Genomic DNA, 17,670 nt, shown 5'->3' with positions numbered 1-17,670 from the left:
GCGCCATATTGCGTCCAAGAGGGTGCCAACCTCCGCTGACAGGCAAGGATTACTCTAGGGATCTGATAGGCAAGATATCTCTATATTTATGCTCCCAGAATATCAGATTGGTTTCATTCACTGCACTAGTTTTTTGATTGATTTTGGATTTTTTTTGTCCTACTCTCCCTGTTTTTTGGTTATAATCTAGATAAGCCATTGTGTGTTGTATCCCTGTGTAGGGGCATTTTTTGAGAATCCCCTATTGGTGTATATACTAGGGATTTGCTAGGGAGATAAGGGCGAGGAGCGGGGGCGCCACATTGCGTCCAAGAGGGTGCCAACCTCCGCGGACAGGTAGGGTTCATGTAGGGATTATAAGGGGGTAACAGGGATACCCATCCCCCAGCCCACCTGTGAGTGTTGTCTAATATAGTGGATTATTTATTGCTTGGTGTGGTTTGTTTTGAGGTCATTGGTTATTTTTAAGAGTAAATTAATAAAAAATATTTTTATGGTATTAGTTGTTTTTTTTTTTGGGTGAGACATTGTTTACACTAATCCAGCAATATAGTGAATATACTTTTTTTTACTATACATTTATTGCATATCCACACATGTACAAGATCAGAATATCCCTCTAAGTCTTCATTTTAGATGATATTAAATTACAAATCCAAAGAACAAGAACAAAGAACACAATTCAAGAACTAGCACCACGGTGGGTGAAAGACTTCATCTTGGTCACAAGGTCACATCCATTTATCACTGCTGGGCAAATCTTCCTATTGATCTACATAACCAGCCAGGAAACCATCGGCCTGCGAAAAGCTGTAGGAGATAGAGAAAAGCTGTATTAACTCACATAAAGATACTTCCGTTTCAGACAGTAGAGTTAAGGTACTGTCACACTAGACGATATCGCTAGCGATCCGTGACGTTGCAGCGTCCTCGCTAGCGATATCGTCCAGTGTGACAGGCAGCAGCGATCAGGCCCCTGCTGGGAGATCGCTGGTCGGGGAAGAAAGTCCAGAACTTTATTTCGTCGCTGGACTCCCCGTAGACATCGCTGAATCGGCGTTTGTGACACCGATTCAGCGATGTCTTCACTGGTAACCAGGGTAAACGTCGGGTAACTAAGCGCAGGGCCGCGCTTAGTAACCCGATGTTTACCCTGGTTACCAGCGTAAAAAAACAAACACTACATACTTACATTCAGCTGTCTGTCCCTTGCCGTCTGGTTCCTGCACTGACTGCTGGCCATAAAGTGAAAGCAGAGCACAGCCACAGCGGTGAGTCACCGCTGTGTGACTCACCGCTGTGCTTTCACTTTCACTTTATGGCCAGCAGTCAGTGCAGGAACCAGACGGCAAGGGACAGACAGCTGAATGTAAGTATGTACTGTTTGTTTTTTTACGCTGGTAACCAGGGTAAACATCGGGTTACTAAGCGCGGCCCTGCGCTTAGTTACCCGATGTTTACCCTGGTTACCGGGGACCTCGGGATCGTTGGTCACTGGAGAGCTGTCTGTGTGACAGCTCTCCAGCGACCAAACAGCGACGCTGCAGCGATCCGGATCGTTGTCGGTATCGCTGCAGCGTCGCTAAGTGTGACGGTACCTTAAGGTACAAAGTAGACATCTTAAATAGGACATTTCCCATTTTCCTTGTAGGTATTTTGGGACACTGATGCATCAGATGATAACTTTGGTGAAGGTCCGTGAGCTAAGACTCCACCAGATCACAACAAGAAGAGCGCACAGGATTCATGGCAAGGTCTCCTGTATCTGATTTTAGTTTTACTGATTAGATGGAAGTCTGGGGAAGAAGACAATGTGGACAGAAGACAACATTCCCCATTTTACAGGAATTCCGAAGGAAGCGAAGTTGAACTACAGATGGTAGCCCCATAGTATCGAGCAATGAATCTTACATTGTGGGCCACAAGTGGTGAGTTTTTATGTGGGAAAATACTGAAAAGATTTACACTGTGGCAAGAATTATTGGGCACATGAGTAGTTTGACCAGATCATCATTTTTATGCAGATTTTCCAACTCTGCCATGTATAAACTTCAATGCTTATTGGATTTATTATTAAATTAAAATTATTAGGCAGCTTGTTTTTCTCATGGAAAATGGGCCAAAAAAGATTTAGCTGACTCTGAAAAGTCAAAACCAGCTACAAGTCTTACAGAAGGAGGCAGCACAATCTAAATTGCTAAGATCTTGGGGCGCGATCATGGAACCATCAAAAGTTTTGTTGCAAATACACAGCATAGTCACAAAAAATGACAGAGATTAACTGCTAAAGATTTGAGAATACTAAAAAGTGACCACGAAGCCATTATTCTTCAGTGCGGTCATATTCCAGAACTGCAACCTCCCTGGAGGCCTAGAAGTACAAGGTGCTCAGAGACACGGCGGAGGTAAGGAGGACTGAAATCCTGACCACCACTGAGCAACACACAGAAGCGGAGATATAAAGTGTCACGGGGTTACTGTAACAGAGAGGAGCCAGGAGACCGCAGCATCTGGTGGCTCCTAGTCCTGTGCTGAAAAGAAGCACTTCACCTTCTTTGTAAACGGTGTAATTTCTTGGGGCAGTACAGGGGTTAATCAGCCATGTTGGGAGCTCTGGGAGTATGAGCTCTCAGCTGAGCATGGTTAGCCACTCCTATCCCCTATATAACCTGGGTCCTGACTGACACACATTGTCAGACATAGCTTATGTTGCATGGCTTTCGAGGACAGGAGTTCATCTGAGAAGGCGTTTAGTGGATTTATCTGTGACTGTTGTGTGGGTTTGTGTGATAATTCCCTTTCCTCCTCTTACTTTGGTTTTTCCCCATCCTCCACTACCCATTGCATTCCTCTGTTATATGTGAGTGAATATTTCTATGCCTGGTATTTTCAGTTACCTCTTGTTTGTGTTGCCTTGTTCATCTGGTTGGTGTACTGCTGTGCATGACAGCGCCCCTCTTCCTTGGGTGGGTAAAGAGTACAGATGGAGGGCGAATACAGGAAAAAAGGCAAGGTTGGTGGCCCTAGCATCTTCACCTTCAGAAGTATCCCGGGGAATAGGGCGCCCTAGTGTTAGGGACAGAGAAGGAGCCTCTGGTCCCAGATCACCCCACATGAGTTGTGACATCAAGACTGGGCCAAGAAATATCTGAAGATGGATTTTTCAAAGGTTATATGGACTGATAACAATGAGAGTGACTGTTGATGGACCCATGGAAGGATCAGTAATGGGCACAGATCTCCACTTCCACTCAGATGTCAGCAGGGTGGAGGTGGGCACTGCTATGGGCTGGTATTATTAAAGATGGGCTGGTTGGACTTTTTTGAGTTGAAGATGGACTCAAAATCAACTCCCAAACCTACGGCCAGTTTTTAGAAGACACTATATTGCTCATTGATATATTCTTTTGAAATGTCATAAATGTTTGTTTCTACATTTTGAGTCGCTTGGATATTAATATTCTCACTTTAACAGATGAAAATAAATACGGTAACGGAGATGGAAGATGTGCAATTTTTATTTAGTTACATAATAATACTGCACAGTAATAGTTGCCCAAAAATTTTGCACACACAGATATTCTCCTATGAAAGATAAAATATCACTTTTACTTTCCTAAACATTCAGGTTTATTAACCTTTTGTTTTGACTGACAGCATTGTAGGTGTTCAATAATAAAATGAATCATAAAATTACAAATTGCCTAATATCTGTGCATACAGTGTATTCCAGGCACCCCACCCCCTCAAGTATTGTGGGTTTTTATTTTTGTAATCCACCACACTGTTCCAGAGATATGGCTCTTTATATTCAGTGTTAGATTTGTATGGGCTTTACTAAGGGGGCGTGTCTCACACATTTGGGGCGTGTCTCACACATTATTTGGGGGCGTGGCTCACACATTATTTGGGGTGTGGCTCATACATTATTTGGGGGCGTGGATCACACATTTGGGGGTGTGGCTCACACACTATTGGGGAGCATGGCTCACACATTCTTTGGGAGCGTGTCTTACACACTAATAGGGACATGGTGCATACATTATTTGGGGGCGTGGATCACACATTTGGGGGTGAGACTCACACATTATTTGGGGCATTGCTCACACATTATTTGTGGGTGTGGCTCACACATTTGGGGCGTGGTTCACACATTATTGGGGAGCGTGGTTCACACATTATTTGTGGTGTTGTTCACACATTATTTGGGGGATGTGGGTCACACATTATTTGGGGGTGTGGGTCACACATTATTTGTGGCGTGGCTCATACATTATTTGTGGAATGGGTCACATTATTTAGGGACGTGGGTCACACATTTGGGGGCGTGGGTCACACATTATTTGGGGGTGTGGGTCACACATTATTTGTGGCGTGGCTCATACATTATGTGGGGGTGTGACTCAAATTCTTTGGGGCATGTCTAACATTATTCGGGGGCGTGGTTCACACATTATTTGTGGTGTTGCTCACACATCATTTGGGGGTGTTGGTCACACATTATTTGGGGGGTGTGGGTTACACATTATTGGGGGTGTGGGTCACACATTATTTGGGGGGTGTGGGTTACACATTATTGGGGGTGTGGGTCACACATTATTTGGCTCATACATTATTTGTGGAATGGGTCACACATTATTTAGGGGCGTGGGTCCCACATTATTTGTGGTGTTGCTCACACATGATTTGGGGGTGTTGGTCACACATTATTTGTGGGGTGTGGGTTACACATTATTGGGGGTGTGGGTCACACATTATTTGTAGCGTGGCTCATACATTATTTGTGCAATGGGTCACACATTATTTGTGGCGTGGGTCACACATTATTTGGAGGTGTGGGTCACACATTATTTGGGGGTGTGGGTCACACATTATTTGTGGCGTGGCTCATACATTATTTTGGGGTGTGATTCAAATTATTTGGGGCATGTCTAACACATTATTCGGGGGCGTGGTTCACACTTTATTTGGGGGCATGGCTAACACATTATTTGGGGCGTGTTGTAAGCTACTCTACTCTATCAGCAATGCACCCTTGTATGGTCCATAAAAAGTTGCACTAATTACAAAGGCTCATATCTCTGGAACCATATGGCGGATTTTGAAAAAACAAAAAATAGAGTACTCAGAGGAACAATGGAAATACTGTAAAATAAGAGCAAAAACCAGTCCATTTTGACCTGGTGATTGGTCCACTTTAAGGGATGAGGTCCCTTCCCTTTAATAAATTGCTTTTTCAAACAAAATGCTTCAGGAAAGTACAGTAAAGTAACACTTCTAACATTTACATAAATGGAGCAAAAAGACGTACTGGTATATCAACTAAATATAAGCTACCTGTAAAGAATGAGCCCAATATCCTGTGGTCCTGGTGGAGAACCCCAATGTTCTCACAGCATGACGGGCATAAACTTCAGGAGATGGAGCAAACATTGATAAGGGTCCGTAAGATGATGTAGATTTGCTTCCCACACAAAAAGGAGTCAAGCATTGCACAAATATCCCACAGGAGGACACCTCAGAAGCCAGCTGTTGGCTGAAGGTTTCCAGATGAGCCTGGAGGAGGAAAGCACCACATTTACATGGGGAGGATTCAATGTCTAATATGGCTCCACCACCATGACACTGCAGTGTGCACCAAGATATAGTGTGGCCCGAGACAGCCATGGGGCTGAAAACCTGAGGTCTGCGGGCCACACCGTGCCTGCCCGCTCACTCCTGCAGTCAGCATTGGTGGAGGAGGGGCCTCCAGCCACTTCCTCCACCAATCGGCGTGTGAAACAGCTGACAAGGTGACATCATGTGTACCGAGGGAAAGTCAGGGTATCGGAGACATCAACCGAACCAGAAGCAGGGCACCTGGGAACGGGACAGAGGTGAGTATGTGGTGTTTTTTTGTTTTTTTCATGTCTATGAACATGGAGATTCTATGGGGTGAACATGAGGATTCTATGGGGGTGGACATGGGGATTCTATGGGGAGAACATGGGGATTCTATGGGAGTAAACATGGGGATTCTATGGGGAGAACATGGGGATTCTATAGGGAGAACATGGGGATTCTATGGGGGTGAACATGGAGATTCTATGGGGTGAACATGAGGATTCTATGGGGTGAACATGGGATTCTATGGGGTGAACGTGGGGATTCTATGGGGTGAACATGGAGATTCTATGGGGTGAACATGAGGATTCTATGGGGTGAACATGGGATTCTATGGGGTGAACGTGGGGATTCTATGGGGTGAACATGGGATTCTATGGTGTGAACGTGGGGATTCTATGGGGGTGAACGTGGGGATTCTATGGGGTGAACGTGGGGATTCTATGGAAGTGAACGTGGGGATTCTATGGGGTGAACGTGGGGATTCTATGGGGTGAACATGGGATTCTATGGGGTGAACGTGGGGATTCTATGGGGGTGAACGTGGGGATTCTATGGGGGTGAACGTGGGGATTCTATGGGGTGAACGTGGGGATTCTATGGAAGTGAACGTGGGGATTCTATGGGGTGAACGTGGGGATTCTATGGGGGTGAACATGGGATTCTATGGGGTGAACATGGGGATTCTATGGGGGTGAACATGGGATTCTATGGGGTGAACATGGGATTCTATGGGGTGAACGTGGGGATTCTATGGGGTGAACGTGGGGATTCTATGGGGTGAACGTGGGGATTCTATGGGGGTGAACGTGGGGATTCTATGGGGTGAACATGGAGATTCTATGGGGTGAACATGGGGATTCTATGGGGTGAACATGGGATTCTATGGGGTGAACGTGGGGATTCTATGGGGGTGAACGTGGGGATTCTATGGGGTGAACATGGGGATTCTATTGGGTGAACGTGGGGATTCTATGGAAGTGAACATGGGGATTCTATGGAAGTGAACGTGGGGATTCTATGGAAGTGAACGTGGGGATTCTATGGGGTGAACATGGGATTCTATGGGGTGAACATGGGGATTCTATGGGGTGAACATGGGATTCTATGGGGTGAACGTGGGGATTCTATGGGGGTGAACGTGGGGATTCTATGGGGTGAACATGGGGATTCTATTGGGTGAACGTGGGGATTCTATGGAAGTGAACATGGGGATTCTATGGAAGTGAACGTGGGGATTCTATGGAAGTGAACGTGGGGATTCTATGGGGTGAACGTGGGATTCTATGGGGTGAACATGGGGATTCTATGGGGTGAACGTGGGGATTCTATGGAAGTGAACATGGGGATTCTATGGAAGTGAACGTGGGGATTCTATGGAAGTGAACGTGGGGATTCTATGGGGTGAACGTGGGATTCTATGGGGTGAACATGGGGATTCTATGGGGGTGAACATGGGGATTCTATGGGGTGAACATGGGGATTCTATGGAGTGAACATGGGGACTCTATGGGGTGAACATGGGGATTCTATGGGGTGAACTTGGGGACCATGGGGTGAACATGGGAATTCTATGGGGTGACATGCAGCACATGGGGAGGCTATGAGGTTGTCATGCTGCACAAGGGGAGGCTATGGGGTATCATGCTGCACATGGTGAGGCTATGGGAAGGCTGTATACTGTCATGCAATATATGGGGAGGCTGTGTGGGGCCGCATTCAGTATGTGGAGAGACTGCGGGGCTCATGCCGTAGATAAGAAGGCTGTGTGGGGCTCATGCAGTTTATAGGGAGGCTGTGTGGGGCCTCTTGCAGTATATGGGGAAACTGGGGCTCACGCAATACATGGGGAGGCTGTGTGGGGCTCATGCAGTACATGGGGAGGCAGTGTGGGGCCCATGCTGTACATGGGGAGGCTGTGTGGGGCTCATGCAGTACATGGGGAGGCAGTGTGGGGCTCATGCTGTACATGGGGAGGCTGTGTGGGGCTCATGCAGTACATAAGGAAGCAGTGTGGGGCTCATGCTGTACATGGGGAGGCTTTGAGGGGCTCATGCTGTACATGGGGAGGCTGTGTGGGGCTCATGCAGTACATGGGGAGGCTTTGTGGGGCTCCTGCTGTACATGGGGAGGCAGTGTTGGGCCCATGCTGTACATGGTGAGGCTGTGTGGGGCTCATGCTGTACATGGGGAGGCTTTGTGGGGCTCATGCTGTACATGGGGAGGCTGTGTGGGGCTCATGCAGTACATGGGGAGGCTGTGTGGGGCTCATGCAGTACATGGGGAGGCTTTGTGGGGCTCATGCTGTACATGGGGAGGCAGTGTGGGGCCCATGCTGTACATGGGGAGGCTGTGTGGGGCTCATGCAGTACATGGGGAGGCAGTGTGGGGCTCATGCTGTACATGGGGAGGCTGTGTGGGGCTCATGCAGTACATGGGGAGGCTGTGTGAGGCTCATGCAGTACATAAGGAAGCAGTGTGGGGCTCATGCTGTACATGGGGAGGCTGTGTGGGGCTCATGCAGTACATAAGGAAGCAGTGTGGGGCTCATGCTGTACATGGGGAGGCTTTGAGGGGCTCATGCTGTACATGGGGAGGCTGTGTGGGGCTCATGCAGTACATGGGGAGGCTTTGTGGGGCTCATGCTGTACATGGGGAGGCAGTGTCGGGCCCATGCTGTACATGGTGAGGCTGTGTGGGGCTCATGCTGTACATGGGGAGGCTTTGTGGGGCTCATGCTGTACATGGGGAGGCTGTGTGGGGCTCATGCAGTACATGGGGAGGCTGTGTGGGGCTCATGCAGTACATGGGGAGGCTTTGTGGGGCTCATGCTGTACATGGGGAGGCAGTGTGGGGCCCATGCTGTACATGGGGAGGCTGTGTGAGGCTCATGCTGTATATAGGGAGGCTGTGTGGGGCTCATGCAGTACATGGGGAGGCAGTGTGGGGCTCATGCTGTACATGGGGAGGCAGTGTGGGGCTCATGCTGTACATGGGGAGGCTGTGTGAGGCTCATGCAGTACATAAGGAAGCAGTGTGGGGCTCATGCTGTACATGGGGAGGCTGTGTGGGGCTCATGCAGTACATGGGGAGGCTTTATGGGGCTCATGCTGTACATGGGGAGGCAGTGTCGGGCCCAAGCTGTACATGGCGAGGCTGTGTGGGGCTCATGCTGTACATGGGGAGGCTGTGTGGGGCTCATGCAGTACATGGGGAGGCTTTGTGGGGCTCATGCTGTACATGGGGAGGCAGTGTCGGGCCCATGCTGTACATGGTGAGGCTGTGTGGGGCTCATGCTGTACATGGGGAGGCTTTGTGGGGCTCATGCTGTACATGGGGAGGCTGTGTGGGGCTCATGCAGTACATGGGGAAGCAGTGTGGGGCTCATGCTGTACATGGGGAGGCTGTGTGGGGCTCATGCTGTACATGGGGAGGCTGTGTGGGGCTCATGCAGTACATGGGGAAGCAGTGTGGGGCTCATGCTGTACATGGGGAGGCTGTGTGGGGCTCATGCTGTACATGGGGAGGCTGTGTGGGGCTCATGCAGTACATGGGGAAGCAGTGTGGGGCTCATGCTGTACATGGGGAGGCTTTGTGGAGCTCATGCTGTACATGGGGAGGCTGTGTCGGGCTCATGCAGTACATGGGGAGGCTGTGTGGGGCTCATGCAGTACATGGGGAGGCTGTGTGGGGCTCATGCTGTACATGGGGAGGCTTTGTGGAGCTCATGCTGTACATGGGGAGGCTGTGTCGGGCTCATGCTGTATATAGGGAGGCTGTGTCGGGCTCATGCAGTACATGGGGAGGCTGTGTCGGGCTCATGCAGTACATGGGGAGGCTGTGTGGGGCTCATGCTGTACATGGGGAGGCTTTGTGGAGCTCATGCTGTACATGGGGAGGCTGTGTCGGGCTCATGCTGTATATAGGGAGGCTGTGTCGGGCTCATGCAGTACATGGGGAGGCTGTGTGGGGCTCATGCAGTACATGGGGAGGCTGTGTGGGGCTCATGCAGTACATGGGGAGGCTTTGTGGGGCTCATGCAGTACATGGGGAGGCTTTGTGGGGCTCATGCTGTACATGGGGAGGCTTTGTGGGGCTCATGCTGTACATGGGGAGGCTGTGCGGGGCTCATGCTGTACATGGGGAGGCTATGTGAGGCTCATGCTGTACATGGGGAGGCTATGTGAGGCTCATGCTGTACATGGGGAGGCTGTGCGGGGCTCATGCTGTACATGGGGAGGCTATGTGAGGCTCATGCTGTATATAGGGAGGCTGTGTGAGGCTCATGCTGTAAATAAGGGGCTGTGTGGGGGGTTCAAAGTTATATAGGGGGGTGTCAGCATACTTAATCATGCTCAATATTAAGTGATACAATTAATATTAATAAATTAATACTGAGTAGAATTAATTTCACGCTATTAGTTCGACCCTCCACAACAGTCATGGTCTCCCATGTGGCCCCTCGGGATAATTAATTGCCCACCCCTGGGCTAGAGTATTGTCCTATGCGCTCGCTCACCTGACACGGGGTATGGGGAGGCGCTGCTGAGCTGGAGAGGCGGGGATCACACACATTTTACTCCTATTATTAGGACATGTGACTTTTTTTTAGTCCCATGAAGTGACATGAACGTCCACTTGTTTGATCACTTCTTCGATACGACCGTTCTGCTGTAGAGCGGCCATGTGCGGGACATACTCACCTTACAGGCAGCTGTGTGGGGGCCACTCGTGCCGCCAGATGCCGGTATCACATTGATGATGGCTCCTCGCTTCTTCTGCACCATTCCCGGGAGCACCACGTGAACCATCATTACAGCCGCAGCTATGTTGACATGAAGGGTCTCCCAAACTTTATCCTCTGGAACCTCAGCGACCCGCTGTGCACCCTCGGCGAACACTCCAGCGTTATTCACTAAAATGCCGACATCCAAACTCCTCAATGTTTCCCTAATGCAAGGATACACCTCACGACCCAGGCTGAAATTGACCTCGATAAAGGAGGTATTAACTCCGTACGTTCCACTGAGGGCCTCGGAAACCCTGCGCAGCTGCGCCCTATTGCTGCAGATCAGCAGCACATTCATGCCGCGCTTCGCCAGCTCTTCCGCATAAGCTTCGCCTATGCTATTGGTGGCACCTAGGAGGAAAATGGAAAAAAAATCAGCCTGCATCCTCCTTACATTTCTCTTTTCCTACAGTCAGATTTTTCGGATTTAGTCCTAACCATGTCCCTGGGCAAACCCTCACTCTAGAAGTCAGACCTTCCAAGATGGCACCAAGATCACTTCTGACAACAACTTTTATTTAGTACTCACAAGTCTGGGCTCATTAAATAAAAAGGACACCCCACATTGGTGGAGGTACTCGTTATGGTCCCCACATTGGTGGAGGTACTCGTTATGGTCCCCACATTGGTGGAGGTACTCGTTATGGTCCCCACATTGGTGGAGGTACTCGTTATGGTCCCCACATTGGTGGAGGTACTCATTATGGCCCCCAGATTGGTGGAGGTACTCCTTATGGCCCCTACATTGGTGGAGGTACTCGTTATGGCCCCCACATTGGTGGAGGTACTCCTTATGGCCCCCAGATTGGTGGAGGTACTCGTTATGGCCCCCACATTGGTGGAGGCACTCGTTATGACCCCCACATTGGAGGTACTCCTTATGGCCCCCAGATTGGTGGAGGTACTCCTTATGGCCCCTACATTGGTGGAGGTACTCGTTATGGCCCCCACATTGGTGGAGGTACTCCTTATGGCCCCCAGATTGGTGGAGGCACTCGTTATGACCCCCACATTGGTGGAGGTACTCGTTATGGCCCCCAGATTGGTGGAGGTACTCGTTATGACCCCCACATTGGTGGAGGTACTCGTTATGGCCCCTACATTGGTGGAGGTACTCGTTATGGCCCCTACATTGGTGGAGGTACTCGTTATGGCCCCCACATTGGTGGAGGTACTCGTTATGGCCCCCACATTGGTGGAGGTACTCGTTATGGCCTCCACATTGGTGGAGGTACTCGTTATGGCCCCCACATTGGTGGAGGTACTCGTTATGGCCCCCACATTGGTGGAGGTACTCGTTATGACCTCCACATTGGTGGAGGTACTCGTTATGACCCCCACATTGGTGGAGGTACTCGTTATGACCCCCCACATTGGTGGAGGTACTCGTTATGACCCCCACATTGGTGGAGGCACTCCTTATGGCCCCCGCATTGGTGGAGGTACTCGCTATGGCCCCCACATTGGTGGAGGTACTCGTTATGGCCCCCGCATTGGTGGAGGGACTCATTATGGCCCCCACATTGGACTATAATTGGCAGCCAGCCCCCTCTCTGTGGCTCCCCCTGGTATCCGGGCCAGTGACAGTGGGACATCGGTGATGCTTTATGAAAGTCTATTAGTAAATTGTAGAAATGTTAATTTTTAACAAATGTAAACCATTTTGTGTCTTCCGCTGTGATAATAAGTGAGCCGAGTTTACTACTTACCAGTCACCACGGACCATTCTCCATACTGCTGGACAAGGTCCTTCTTACGGAGCAGGCATGGGGCAACATGGAGCTGGATCAGGCTGTAACAATCACACAAGATGCACAGGCCTGTCCGAGCCGTGTACAGGGCGCCAACCACAGCCCAAAACTCCAACTGGTGGCGACAGGATCTCGCCACTTCTCTGTATAAAAGATGAAAGCTGTCCACTGCCGCCATCTAAAAGAAATCATACATTACAGAAAAGATCTGCACACAAAGTTGCTTTTACTGCCTACTGCCGGATCAGACCCTTTTTGTGTACACCAATATACAGTGCAGGGGTACGCATATCAATTAGATTTCTATACATCCCACCACTGTGCCTGTAGATCGCACACTCTGGAGCTCTGGAGGCAGATCGCACACTCTGGAGGCAGATCACACACTCTGGAGGCAGATCGTACACTCTGGAGGCAGATCGCACACTCTGGAGGCAGATCGCACACTCTGGAGGCAGATCGCACACTCTGGAGGCAGATCGCACACTCTGGAGGCAGATCGCACACTTTGGAGGCAGATCGCACACTCTGGAGGCACATCGCACACTCTGGAGGCACATCGCACACTCTGGAGGCACATCGTACATTCTGGAGGCAGATCGTACATTCTGGAGGCAGATCGTACACTCTGGAGGCAGATCGTACACTCTGGAGGCAGATCGTACACTCTGTTGGCAGATCGCACACTCTCGAGGCAGATCGCACACTCGAGGCAGATCGCACACTCTGGAGGCCGATCGCACACTCTGGAGGCAGATCGTACATTCTGAAGGCAGATCGTACACTCTGGAGGCAGATCGTACACTCTGGAGGCAGATAATACACGCTGGAGGCAGATCGTACACTCTGGAGGCAGATCTTACACTCTGGAGGCAGATCGTACACTCTGGAGGCAGATCGTACACTCTGGAGGCAGATCGCACACTCTGGAAGCAGATCGAACACTCTCGAGGCAGATCGCACACTCTGGAAGCAGATCGCACACTCTGGAGGCAGATCGCACACTCTGGAGGCAGATCGTACACTCTGGAGGCAGATCGCACACTCTCGAGGCAGATCGCACACTCTCGAGGCAGATCGCACACTCTGGAGGCAGATCGTACATTCTGAAGGCAGATCGTACACTCCGGAGGCAGATCGTACACACTGGAGGCAGATCGTACACGCTGGAGGCAGATCGTACACTCTGGAGGCAGATCGTACACTCTGGAGGCAGATCGTACACTCTGGAGGCAGATCGCACACTCTGGAAGCAGATTGTACATTCTGAAGGCAGATCGTACACTCCGGAGGCAGATCGTACACACTGGAGGCAGATCGTACACTCTGTTGGCAGATCGTACACTCTGGAGGCAGATCGCACACTCTGGAGGCAGATCGTACACTCCGGAGGCAGATCGTACACACTGGAGGCAGATCGCACACTCTGGAAGCAGATCGTACACTCTGGAGCCAGATCGTACACTCTGGAGGCAGATCGTACACTCTGGAGGCAGATCGTACACTCCGGAGACAGATCGCTCACTCCGGAGGCAGATAGCACACTCCGGAGGCAGATCGTACACTCTGGAAGCAGATCGTACACTCTGGAGGCAGATCATACACTCTGGAGACAGATTGCACACTCTGGAGGCAGATCGTACACTCTGGAGGCAGATCGTACACTCTGGAGGCAGATCGTACACTCTGGAGGCAGATCGTACACTCTGGAAGCAGATCGTACACTCTGGAGGCAGATCGTACACTCTGGAGGCAGATCGTACACTCTGGAGGCAGATCGTACACTCTGGAAGCAGATCTTACACTCTGGAGGCAGATCGTACACTCTGGAGGCAGATCGTACACTCTGGAGGAAGATCGTACACTCTGGAGGCAGATCGTACACTCTGGAGGCAGATCGTACACTCTGGAAGCAGATCGTACACTCTGGAGGCAGATCGTACACTCTGGAAGCAGATCTTACACTCTGGAGACAGATCGCACACTCTGGAGGCAGATCGTACACTCTGGAGGCAGATCGTGGCATGCAGCCTCCAGAGGCCCCATCAGAAGTGACCCGCTATCCTGCGCACAGCCCCCCTCAGCATGTCACCCTGCTGCCCCCTGTGCTGCGCTGTTTCCATTACTCCCATTCATTTCTATGGGGATATGAAAATAACAGTTGCACAGCAGCCCCCGGGGACTCCAGCCTCTGTGGTAATAACCCCTACTGACACATTAATAGCACACACAGGACTGGTTACTATGGGAACTTTCCGTCTACTTCTCTGGTTGTAATCTCACGACAATCTGGTTATTTTACGTGCAAAACAAGAGTGGCGTTGCCCATAGCAACCACTACAGCCTGCCCCCAGGCCATACAGTCACGTGTCTACTCTACAGTACAGGAGGGCGCGCTGACCTGCACCTCTGCTGGTAGATGGTGAATCCAAGCGGCCAGGACCCAGGAGGACCTCTGCTGACGTCACGCCCATGTGACCATGTGAGGGGATGATGTCACAGGAAGGGGCGGCGCCTCTTCTTCAATAGCTTAGAGCAGGCACGAGGAAGCTGCGGGTGTTGTGGCGGGAGCTGGAGTGATTTGGGGGTCACATAACAAGTAAGTGGATGTTCGTGCACGTGCTGGGGGTCTGCCTGGGGAACGGAGTGATGCTTCTATGGGACTGTGTGCTGGAGGTCTGCCTGGGAAAATGAATGATGCTTGCATGGGACTGCGTGCTGGAGGTCTGCCTGGGAAAAGGAATGATGCTTGCATGGGACTGCGTGCTGGGGGTCTGCCTGGGGAACGGAGTGATGCTTCCATGGGACTGCGTGTTGGAGGTCTGCCTGGGGAACGGAGTGATGCTTGCATGGGACTGCATGCTGGGGGTCTGCCTGGGAAAAGGAATGGTGCTTGCATGGGACTGCGTGCTGGCGGTCTCCCTGGGGAACGGAGTGATGCTTCCATGGGACTGCGTGCTGGGGGTCTGCCTGGGGAACGGAGTGATGCTTCCATGGGACTGCGTGCTGGGGGTCTGCCTGGGGAACGGAGTGATGCTTCCATGGGACTGCGTGCTGGGGGTCTGCCGGGGGAACGGAGTGATGCTTCCATGGGACTGCGTGCTGGGGGTCTGCCGGGGGAACGGAGTGATGCTTCCATGGGACTGCGTGCTGGGGGTCTGCCGGGGGAACGGAGTTTTGCTTGCATGGGGCTGTGTGCTGGAGGTCTGCCTGGGAAAAGGAACAATGCTTGCATGGGACTGTGTGCTGGAGGTCTGCCTGGGAAAAGGGATGATGCTTGCATGGGACTGCGTGCTGGCGGTCTCCCTGGGGAACTGAGTTTTGCTTGCATGGGACTGTGTGCTGGAGGTCTGCCTGGGAAAAGGAACAATGCTTGCATGGGACTGTGTGCTGGAGGTCTGCCTGGGAAAAGGAACAATGCTTGCATGGGACTGCGTGCTGGGGGTCTCCCTGGGGAACGGAGTGATGCTTGCATGGGACTGTGTGCTGGAGGTCTGCCAGGGAAAAGGGATGATGCTTCCATGGGACTGCGTGCTGGAGGTCTGCCTGGGGAACGGAGTGATGCTTCCATGGGACTGCGTGCTGGGGGTCTGCCTGGGGAACGGAGTGATGCTTCCATGGGACTGCGTGCTGGGGGTCTGCCTGGGGAACGGAGTGATGCTTCCATGGGACTGCGTGCTGGGGGTCTGCCGGGGGAACGGAGTGATGCTTCCATGGGACTGCGTGCTGGGGGTCTGCCGGGGGAACGGAGTGATGCTTCCATGGGACTGCGTGCTGGGGGTCTGCCGGGGGAACGGAGTGATGCTTCCATGGGACTGCGTGCTGGGGGTCTGCCGGGGGAACGGAGTGATGCTTCCATGGGACTGCGTGCTGGGGGTCTGCCGGGGGAACGGAGTGATGCTTCCATGGGACTGCGTGCTGGGGTCTGCCTGGGGAACGGAGTGATGCTTCCATGGGACTGTGTGCTGGGGTCTGCCTGGGGAACGGAGTGATGCTTCCATGGGACTGTGTGCTGGGGTCTGCCTGGGGAACGGAGTGATGCTTCCATGGGACTGCGTGCTGGGGGTCTGCCTGGGGAACGGAGTGATGCTTCCATGGGACTGCGTGCTGGGGGTCTGCCTGGGGAACGGAGTGATGCTTCCATGGGACTGCGTGCTGGGGGTCTGCCGGGGGAACGGAGTGATGCTTCCATGGGACTGCGTGCTGGGGGTCTGCCGGGGGAACGGAGTGATGCTTCCATGGGACTGCGTGCTGGGGGTCTGCCGGGGGAACGGAGTGATGCTTCCATGGGACTGCGTGCTGGGGGTCTGCCGGGGGAACGGAGTGATGCTTCCATGGGACTGCGTGCTGGGGTCTGCCTGGGGAACGGAGTGATGCTTGCTGGGGTCTGCCTGGGGAACGGAGTGATGCTTCCATGGGACTGTGTGCTGGGGGTCTGCCTGGGGAACGGAGTGATGCTTCCATGGGACTGTGTGCTGGGGTCTGCCTGGGGAACGGAGTGATGCTTCCATGGGACTGCGTGCTGGAGGTCTGCCTGGGGAACGGAGTGATGCTTCCATGGGACTGCGTGCTGGGGTCTGCCGGGGGAACGGAGTGATGCTTCCATGGGACTGTGTGCTGGGGTCTGCCTGGGGAACGGAGTGATGCTTCCATGGGACTGCGTGCTGGAGGTCTGCCTGGGGAACGGAGTGATGCTTCCATGGGACTGCGTGCTGGGGGTCTGCCTGGGGGACGGAGTGATGCTTCCATGGGACTGCATGCTGGAGGTCTGCCTGGGGAACGGAGTGATGCTTCCATGGGACTGCGTGCTGGGGGTCTGCCTGGGGAACGGAGTGATGCTTCCATGGGACTGCGTGCTGGGGGTCTGCCTGGGGAACGGAGTGATGCTTCCATGGGACTGCGTGCTGGGGTCTGCCGGGGGAACGGAGTGATGCTTCCATGGGACTGCGTGCTGGAGGTCTGCCGGGGGAACGGAGTGATGCTTCCATGGGACTGCGTGCTGGGGGTCTGCCTGGGGAACGGAGTGATGCTTCCATGGGACTGCGTGCTGGGGTCTGCCTGGGGAACGGAGTGATGCTTCCATGGGACTGCGTGCTGGGGGTCTGCCTGGGGAACGAGGCTGAAGTTGGTTTCTTATTCAGCAATGTTTTCTTTTCTGCTTTTTACAGGTTTAACAACCGATAATATCACAACAATGACATCCAATGCAGCGAGGCGCCTTGATGTGAATACACTTAACATCTACAA

General features: G+C 52.1%; 2 protein-coding genes across 2 annotated transcripts; both read right to left on the bottom strand.

The window, feature by feature from the left end:
* Positions 1-570: 570 nt before the first annotated feature.
* Positions 571-14,900, bottom strand: LOC138649802 (inactive hydroxysteroid dehydrogenase-like protein 1). The gene is made up of 5 exons (XM_069740507.1): positions 14,825-14,900; positions 12,382-12,601; positions 10,587-11,023; positions 5,338-5,556; positions 571-810 (listed from the first exon to the last, which is right to left on the bottom strand). Exons 2-5 carry the CDS (start codon positions 12,599-12,601, stop codon positions 745-747), a joined length of 942 nt encoding a protein of 313 aa, XP_069596608.1. The 5' UTR covers positions 14,825-14,900; the 3' UTR covers positions 571-744.
* Positions 14,901-15,011: 111 nt separating this feature from the next.
* LOC138648624 (mucin-4-like) lies at positions 15,012-16,934 on the bottom strand. The gene has a single exon (XM_069738411.1). It carries the CDS (start codon positions 16,932-16,934, stop codon positions 15,012-15,014), a length of 1,923 nt encoding a protein of 640 aa, XP_069594512.1.
* Positions 16,935-17,670: the final 736 nt, after the last annotated feature.

The sequence above is a fragment of the Ranitomeya imitator genome, chromosome 9, assembly GCF_032444005.1.
Source record: "Ranitomeya imitator isolate aRanImi1 chromosome 9, aRanImi1.pri, whole genome shotgun sequence".
Classification (NCBI taxonomy): domain Eukaryota; kingdom Metazoa; phylum Chordata; class Amphibia; order Anura; family Dendrobatidae; genus Ranitomeya; species Ranitomeya imitator.
Note: the sequence above shows the minus strand (reverse complement) of the source record. Positions and strands in the feature narration are given on the sequence as shown.

Bases quoted from the DNA above. Each gene is read 5' to 3' on its own strand.
- LOC138649802 (XM_069740507.1), bottom strand. From the start codon at position 12,601: ATGGCGGCAGTGGACAGCTTTCATCTTTTATACAGAGAAGTGGCGAGA. The intron at 11,024-12,381 runs GTAAGTAGTAAA...TTTTCCTCCTAG, and splicing joins AGAATGGTCCGTGGTGACTG to GTGCCACCAATAGCATAGGC. The intron at 811-5,337 runs GTAGCTTATATT...TATCTCCTACAG, and splicing joins ATTGGGCTCATTCTTTACAG to CTTTTCGCAGGCCGATGGTT.
- LOC138648624 (XM_069738411.1), bottom strand. From the start codon at position 16,934: ATGGAAGCATCACTCCGTTCCCCAGGCAGACCCCAGCACACAGTCCCA.